Here is an 8,720-nt window from a genome sequence, read left to right on the forward strand (position 1 = left end):
CACAAAATTGTAATTATTTAAGTCAGGACAGAGCACTGAACTCGATACTGTGAGAATATAAACAGTAAGCCAGTTTCTGCTGCCAGGTATCCAACCATAAGCAAAGCAGACTCTGTGGCTCACTTTTTTTCCCCCAATGCTGGGAATTAAAGTCAGGGCCTCACAAATGCCAGGCAAGCGCTCTACCGCTGAGCTACACCCCCATCTTAAAGCAGACTCTGGAGTGTGGTTTTCCTCAGACAGACAACGACACTCTGCAGGCTCCTCTCATTTCTAGTGCAGTGTATCCTTGTAGTAAGACTGTAAGCTCTAAGAGGTGTTGATCAGTACAAAGGTTAGAGCCTTAGGCCCCTTGGTTTACCTGCCAGACACCACTAACCTGATAGCTGTTGGCATCCAGCCTGTGAGCAGTCGCTGCATCACTGAACTCTGCTTCAATTCCACAACTGACACTACCCCTGCAACGACAGCCAAAGCCCCTCTTGATCACACTCAGGGAAAGCAAAAGGCAAGAATGATGTAACCACAAAGGGCTTTATAACAGACGATGGACTTCACCGTTTCTATACTAACAAAGTTTCTGGGTGTACCTTTCGTACATATATCAAGCTTCAAATATTGTGATGTTATTAAATGAATTGAAATAGCCTTTTTTTTACTCATAGGAGAAATGTTCAGACTATAACCTATATTATCACTATCAACAATAGAACCACTTCCTTCTTTCCAAAACAATCACTGGGTACCCTTTATGTGCCAGGCAGTTCTAGGTGCTGGAAATAAAGCAACAACAAAAACAAAACAAAAACTACTATCCTCATGGAACTTAGTTTTCACTGAACAGAGAGAAGCAGAAAGTTAAATTAAGAATGGTAATAAATGGGTAAAAATAAAACCTGAAAGGGATGTACACTGGTGTGTGTCTGGGAAGGAGAGTTTAAATTTCAAAAGGGGAGGTCAGAACAGGGTGTGGTTGTGCATGCTTGTAATCCCAGTACTTGGGAGGCTGAGACAGCAGGATCCCACTTTTGTATCCAGCCTCATATTTAGTGGCGCTCTCCACAAATTAGTGAGACTCTGTCTCAAAATAAAAGACAAAACAGGGCTGGGGATGTAGCTTGGCAGTAGAATGCCCCTGGGTTCCATCCCTAGTACCCCACACACATACAAAAAAAAAAAGGTGGGGGGAGGCAGCCAGGGAAAGCCTCACTAGGGTGTGAAACTGTGTAAAAGCCTAAGAAATTGAGGGAAGGAAGCAAGTTGGTAGCTGGCTATCCCAGGCAAATGCCTGCGGTAGGAGTGTGCCTACTGTATTTAAAGAATTCTAAGGTCTGTGTTGATGCTGAGAAGCTAAGAGGGAAAGAATGAGAAGACGGGGTCAGAGAGGCAGCAGCGGGGCATAGAAACAAGTATAAGGACTCTGGGTTTATTTAGAGAGAGATAAAGAATAGCCCTCACCGGGCAGCTTTGAGAATTGCAATGGCATGATTGAACTTATTTAAAGCTAATGTTTTAAATGCATCAGTTTGCCTGAGATGTTCCTGAAGAGGGGCAAGACAAATCTGGGGAGACATTTAGGAAGCTAATCCAATAAACCAGGAAGAATGGTGACCTGGAAGAGTGGTAACCTGGAACAGGATATCAGTAGTCCAACTTTATTCCAATTAATTGATTTTAGTTTAACACCTCAATCTGAAGGTGCCCGACTAGGCAACTATTATAGGACTTAGACTATGCTGCCTTCTATTTATATACCTGTTTTCCCATAATCCAATATGCTTTATAGTTCCCTATTCACTGTCTAAAACCAAACGTATACAAGTAAAGTACTTGAGACTCATAGGCAAGCAATGGTGAATACAAGGTCAGTACAAAAGCAATTCTTGCACCGATATTGTTGAGCTTCAAAGGTCTATCTTAATGGCAATATTTCTTGGTTAAAGTTAAACCCCTGCTCAGTCCCCATTCTTACCAGGTATATCATAAGGAGGGAGTTTAAGAACAAAGATGCCCCCAGAAGCAGATGGGAGAGCAAACAGAGCCTCCCCATCACTGCTAAGCCAGGCTGCTGATGCAGTAGAATTAGGAGGTAGGCCAGGTACTGTTGGAATTAATTGATAGTTGCAAGGATCTCTGAAATCAACTTTTCCAATGTCAGTAAATATTGACTGCATCTGACTTTCAGTTACCAACTCCTGTGAAGTAATGAAAAAAAAATTTGTTAAAATTAAAATAATCTGAATTTTACTTAGTTCCTCATGGTTAACAAGAAAGCTTGTAAGTAAGAAATTATTAAGTTTAAAAAGAAACTTATTAAGCATAAAAAGAAAGCTATTTTTTGTTTATTATAACAGAGATTAAATTCAGGGCATTTAGCTTCTGAGTTATTTATTTTTTGCAGTACTGAATATGAAACTCAGGGGCATTCTAACTCCAAGCTACACCTCCAGCCCTATTATTTATTTATTTATTTATTTTTATTTATTTATTTTTGTGGTGCGGGGGGGGGGGACCAAGTGCTTTTCTACCTCTAGGCTATACTCCCAAACTACTTTTATACTTTATTTGGAAACAGGGTCTCACTAACTTGCTGAAAGCCTCACTAAGTAGCTGAGACAAGGGGATTCCAAAGTCAAGCCAGGGCTGTGAGGCTGTGAGACCTTATCTCAAAATAATAAAAAGAGATAGAAGTATGGCTCAGTAGGAGAACCCCCCTGGATTCAATCCTCTAAGTATAACTACCACCACCAAGAACAAACAAACAAAAAAGTTGGGTGTGGTGGGGCATGCTTGTGATCCCAACATTTGGGAGGCTGAGTCAGGAGGATCATGGTCCAAGGACAGCCTCAGCTAGTTAGTGAAGCCCACTGCAACTCAGTGAGAACCTGTTTCAAAATAAAGAATTAAAAATAGGGCTGGGGTGTAGCTCAGATGTAGAATACCCCTGGGTTCCATCTCCAGTACTGCTGGGGGGAAAAAAAGATGCTTGGTGAGGGCTAACAAATATTACAAACTTTCTTAAATTACAAGAATATTGTTCAAGGACTGAATTTATGGCAGCTATGTAATCTGGAAAATAAAAAAGATAGCACATTCAACCAACTTACACTCCTGTACATCCGAGAAGGGTGTGGTAAAAGTAACCTGTGGACTGTTTGATTGGTTAATATCAAGATTATCACATGATTCTGGGTTTCAGAGACATAAACCCCTCCAGGTAAGACGCTGCAATTTTGGAATTTTAGGCAAACTGCATTATTCAATAAATTTATGTCCAGTGACTCCTCCACGAGCTCCAAGGTATCGCCGGAGGTCTTCCTGTTAAAAAAAAAAAGAAAAAAGAACATTTGTTTAAAAAAAGTTCCTTTTCAATGACGGCTGTGTTAAAATATGTAAATAGTGTCTAAGTGAATGCTCAAAATTTGGAACCACTCAGACCACTCTTACATTCCAAATCACCATAATACATGGGTTCATAAAACACAGCATTACAAAACTCAAATCTCATTATGATCCCATTAAATGAAAGCATTTCCAAACCCCACAGCTCATTTAGGACAATAATCAATGCAATTAAACCCTACTAAAATGAAAATTAAAACCATATACCCCATATCTGTAGTGGAAAGTGGTTTCCATCTAGATTATAGCATCAAACAAAACTGACAAAATATGTGGGTATTTCCCCCTTCTTTTTTTCTTTTTTTTTTTTTGGTATTGAGGGTTAAACCCATGGACATTCTTTCTACCTCTGAGCTACACCTCCAGCCCTTCCTATTTTTTGTTTTGAAACAGAGTCTAGCTAGGTTGATGAGTCTTGCTAAATTGCCGAGGCTGTCCCTGAACCGTTGATCCTCCTATCCCAGCCTCACAAGTACTGGGATTACAGGCTCACATCACCACACTCAGCTTCTATTAATTCTTAATGTGTAATAGCTCAAAAGAATACCAATTTAATGCGTTTTGCTCTTATACTTATGTTATGGGGGGGCAAAGGCATTTTGGGGGGTGGTATCACAGATTAAACTCAAAAGCAATTTATCTCTGAGCTATATTCACAGTGCTTTTTAAAGTTTTGAGACAAGGCCTAGCTAAGTTATTCAAGCTGGCCTCAAACTTGCCATCCTCCTACCTCAATTTCCCAAGTAGCTAAGATTATAGGTGTATAACACTACATCTGATAAGTATTTCTTATTTAAGATATATATAAACCAGGCGTGGTGGCATATGCTTGTAATCCCAGCATTTAGGAGGCTGAGACAAGAGGATTACAGGTTCAAGGGCAGCCTCGGCTACTTAGCGAGGCCTTTTGCAACTCAGTAAGACTCTTTTTCAAAATAAAGAATAAAAAATATGACTGGGGGTGTAACTTGGAGGTAGAATGCCCCTGGGTCCCATCCTCAGTACTGAAAAAAAAAAAAAAAATAGCTGGTCATGGTGGCACAAACTTCTAATCCCAGCACTTAGGAGGCTGAGACAGGAGGATCATATAGGTTCGAAGCCAGCGTCAGCAACTTAGTGAGACCCTGTTTCCAAATAAAGTATAAAAATTAGGATGGGAGTATAGCCCAGAGGTAGAAAAGCCCCTGGGTTCCACCCTCAGTAACCCCCCCACACAAATTACATGGCTGTAATCACAGTATTTGGGAGGCTGAGGAAGGAGGATTGCTGGCTCAAGGACAGCCTCAGCAAGTAGTGAAACTCTCATCAACTTAGAGAGACCTGTTTCAAAATAAAACTAGGGCTGGGGTATAGCTTGGAGGTAGAATATCTCTAGGTTTAATCATCAGTACAATACACACATACATGTGTATGTATTTATGTATATATGCATATAGGTATATGCATATATGTGTATATATGTTGTGTGGATTTAACCCAGGGGCATTCTACTTCCAAGCTACACCCCAGCCCTATTTTTTTTTTTTTTCTTTTGTGGGTCTGGGGATGGAACCCAGGGGCATTCGACCTCTGAGCCACACTCCCTACCCTATTTTTATTCTTTATTTTGAAACAGGGCCTCACTAAGTAGCTGAGGCTGGTTGTGAACTCTGGCTTCAGCCTCCCAAACGCTGGGATTACAACGCTTTACTTTTGTTTTGAAATAGGGTCTTACTAGGTTGCTGAGTCTTACTACATTACAGAGACTGTTCTCAAACCTGGGATCCTCCTGTCTCAGCCTCAGCTCCCCAAGTACTGGGATTACAGGTGTGCGCCATCATGCCTGACTTTTAGGTTTTACCTGAAATGTTCAATCCCCAGAGTCTAACTCCCTCTGCTCACATGTCAGCTTATCACTTATTATTTGTCTTGTCTGACCACCATATATAAAATGCTGACTCCTATATGTATTCCCCTTCCCTATTACCTTGTTTCTCTGTTCTCTACTCCACTTATTACCCAACAAAGTATATTGACTCTGCCTGTCTTCTTCCTTGAGACCAGGGAAGCTGTCTGCTTTATCTGTAGCCCCACAACACTGACTGAAACATACTCTGAACTCCTCACTCCATGCCTGGATAACCTTCTACTCTTCAGATCTTAGTTTATGATTTCCTACATTGTTCCCTGAAAATAACGTTTGGTTTTTCCCATTAGGCTGTCATTGTCCCTATGCTTTTCCTCTGGAGAAAGTATGAAAATGTGTGTGTGTGTGTGTGTGTGTGTGTGTGTGTGTGTGTGTGTGTACACATGCTGGTATTGGGAAGTTGCTCCAGTATTAATTTCCATTAAAAAATGTAAAAGGGAGTCAAAACCTGGGAGCTGCCAAACACTCAAGCAGGGAAAGACTGCAGCTTTGCCTGTTATACTTCAGAACCTCCCTTCCCCTCTCCTTTGTCCTGATGTTAACCCATAGTAAGAATGTAGAGGCAATTACAAACTTAAAAATATGTAAAGGCAATTAAAGGCCCTAAGACCCCAAGTAGCCTTGCCTGGCACATCTTAAAGCCCTAAAGAGAGCAATAGCCTTATGTCTTGCTCTTGGAGATTACACGCAGTGCCACGGGCTGCAATAGGTGCCTCTCTCTTTTTTGTGTGACTCAAATTTGGTATGCAGGATGTAATCTCCACATTACTTCAAAGCACCAATAACTGACGGGCAACCAATACAGCAGAGGTAGAAAAGATAGATTACTGGTACTGGCACCTACATTTAGTGAACACACTGACCAGGGACAAGATAATACCACCTATCTAAGAAAATGAGTTGCTAGCCCATTGATGAGGTAATACCGATAGGAACATACCAATAGAAACCGTGTGTGTGTGTGTGTGTGTGTGTGTGTGTGTGTGTGTGTGTGAGATACTAGGGGTGGAACCCAGGGGCATTCTACCTTCAAGCTACACCCCCAAGCCTATTTTTTATTATTCTTTATTTTAAATCAGGGTCTCACTGAGTTGCAAAGGGCCTAAGTAACTGAGGCTGTTCAAGAACCGTGATCCTCCTGTCTCAGCCTCCCAAATGCTGGGATTACAGTGTGTGCTACTATACCGTGCTTAGAAATTGTACAAGTTCACCAGGCATGGTGGAGCATGCTTGTAATCCCCACACTTGGGAGGCTGAGACAGGAGGATCAAAACCAGCCTTAGCTACTTAGTGAGGCTCTCAGCAACTTAGTGAGACTGTTTCCAAATAAAATATAAAATAGGTCTGGGAGTATAGCCCGGAGGTAGAAAGCCTCTGGGTTCCACCCCCAATACCACCAAAAGAAAAAAAAAAAAAGAAGTTGTACAAGTTCCATTTTTGGGATCTCCAGTGTATCTCTCTGGCACACTGCTTTTTTCCCCTTCCCTTTGTATTTCTTACTTTGTAATAAACACTTAAACTTAAGCTGCAACCTAGCTATTAGTTTTTTTGTTGTTTTTTTTTTTGCGGGTCTGGGGATGGAACTCAGGGACATTCGACCTCTGAGGTACACCCCCTGCCCTATTTTTTATTCTTTATTTTTTGAAACAGGGTCTCACTAAGTTGCAGAGGGCCTAAGTAGCTGAGGCTGTCCGTGAACCACGATCCTCTGGTCTCAGCCTCCCAAATCCTGGGATTACAAGCGTGCGCCACCTCGCCCAGCTTCTATTAGTTTTTTAATTTTCTCGATTCAATATATTTATTTGAATGAAGAGCCCAAAACACCGTTACACGTATACACATATACATGTGTACACACACACACACACACACACACACACACACACACACAGGTGACTGTCTCTTTCCTTCATGAAACCACCACACAAAAGGTGAGCCCACACCTATTCTCAGGTAGGTACAATATCTTGCATGATGAAATTATTGGTTGTTTTTGTGTGGGTCTGGAGATGGAACCCAGGGGCATTCGACCTCCAAGCTACATCCTCTGCCCTATTTTGTATTCTTTATTTTGAAACAGGGTCTCACTAAGTTGTGGAGGGCCAAAGTGAGGCTGGCTTCGAACCTGTGCGATCCTCCAGTCTCAACCTCCCAAAGGCTGAGATTACAAGTGTGAGCCACCATGCTGGCTTTGTACATCATTTTACCTCAGTACCCAGTACAAGGCCTGACATGTAGCTCAAACCTATCTGCAGAATGAAGGACGCCTGTAAAGACTATAAAAACATAACGGGTTTGTAATTAAAACTGGTCTTCAAGATTTTACCCCGTAAGCTACATTTCCTTTGATTTTGACTATTGCCAAGTGAGTACCACTCCTAGAACTCTAAACCTCAATTATTCTGACCCGAACTGAAAACAAGTCTTTCTCTTAAATGTTGATCACTGCTTGGTAGAAATGACGTTTTGGAAACAGCCCCCAACTTTCATCCACCGGGCAACCCCACCTTCCAGGTGTCGAACAGCACTTACCAATGAATGAACCTGTTTCTGGTGACAGCGAACAACTTGCCACTTTCCACATAATAGAAGCCCCCGGCGCTCTCACTAAATTTCACCGCTCCAGCCACTACATTTGCAGTCCCTGAAAAAGAAATGTGGTCTGCTGCACACGTGGTTCTGTGATGACAGGTAGCGAGGGTTCTGGGGAAAGAGGTAGTGCGACGGAGTGACAACGCATATAAAGGGAAGGGCCAGAGGAAGGTGGAAGAAACCAGACACCAAGGAGGCTCTTGATCCGGAGGCTACAGACATGAGGACCTAAGAGGACGAACCGGGAGGGTCAGAGACCCAGGCACCCAGAGGAGGAGCCCGGGGGTAAGAAGAGGCTCGCGCCCTCCCAGGACACTTCCGTACCAACGCAGCAGACCGTGAATTCCCGAAAGTGCCTCGGCCTTCCGCGCTCAGCTCCGCTTAGCTCCACGAAGCTGCGTTCCAGGGCTCCCGCCGCCGCCATCTTTCCGCCGCCGCCGCGAGGCCCGACGGGACGCGGGCGGGCGCCGTGTCGTCACTTCCGGGGCGGGGCGAGCGCGGCCGCGCGGGACTGGCGGGAGGGTGGAGGGCGCGGGGCGGGGGCCGCTCGGAGCTTTCCCTGCGGGCGCTGGCCCCGGACCGCGAGCCTGGGCCGGGAGGAAGCCGGCGGGACCCGAGCCGCGGGAGCCCGCTCCGCCCGCGCCGCGCCCCTTTCCCGGCGGCCTCCGGCCAGGGGCGGGTCCGCGTTTGTTTCCATTTTAAAACCCCGGCGCGGGCTGCGGGCGGCTCCCGGGAAGGCGGGAGGGTCGGTGTCCTCTGCCCCAGCCGCGTCTCTTCACCCTTCAGCTACGCGCGGGATGGCGGGAGGACCGGGAAGGAA

At 44.1% G+C, this 8,720-nt stretch overlaps 1 protein-coding gene across 4 annotated transcripts in view; it reads right to left on the minus strand.

Annotated features, from left to right (window-relative positions):
* Positions 1-8,386, minus strand: part of NUP160 (nucleoporin 160) — a gene marked incomplete at both ends in the record, with an annotated part of 71,668 nt that extends 63,282 nt beyond the window's left edge. For 2 of the 4 annotated variants that reach the window (XM_080719510.1, XM_080719509.1), the window contains 5 exons: positions 380-458; positions 1,973-2,195; positions 3,108-3,318; positions 7,841-7,952; positions 8,225-8,324. In XM_080719510.1, coding sequence (XP_080575636.1) covers positions 380-458; positions 1,973-2,195; positions 3,108-3,318; positions 7,841-7,952; positions 8,225-8,324 — 725 coding nt within the window. Of the gene's footprint in view, positions 1-379; positions 480-1,972; positions 2,196-3,107; positions 3,319-7,840; positions 7,953-8,224 lie in introns of all 4 variants that reach the window. The other 2 variants (XM_080719511.1, XM_080719508.1) reach the window with 2 other exon arrangements.
* Between the last annotated feature and the right edge of the window lie 334 nt (positions 8,387-8,720).

This window comes from Muscardinus avellanarius (assembly GCF_963383645.1).
Source record: "Muscardinus avellanarius genome assembly, chromosome: 1".
Lineage (NCBI taxonomy): Eukaryota > Metazoa > Chordata > Mammalia > Rodentia > Gliridae > Muscardinus > Muscardinus avellanarius.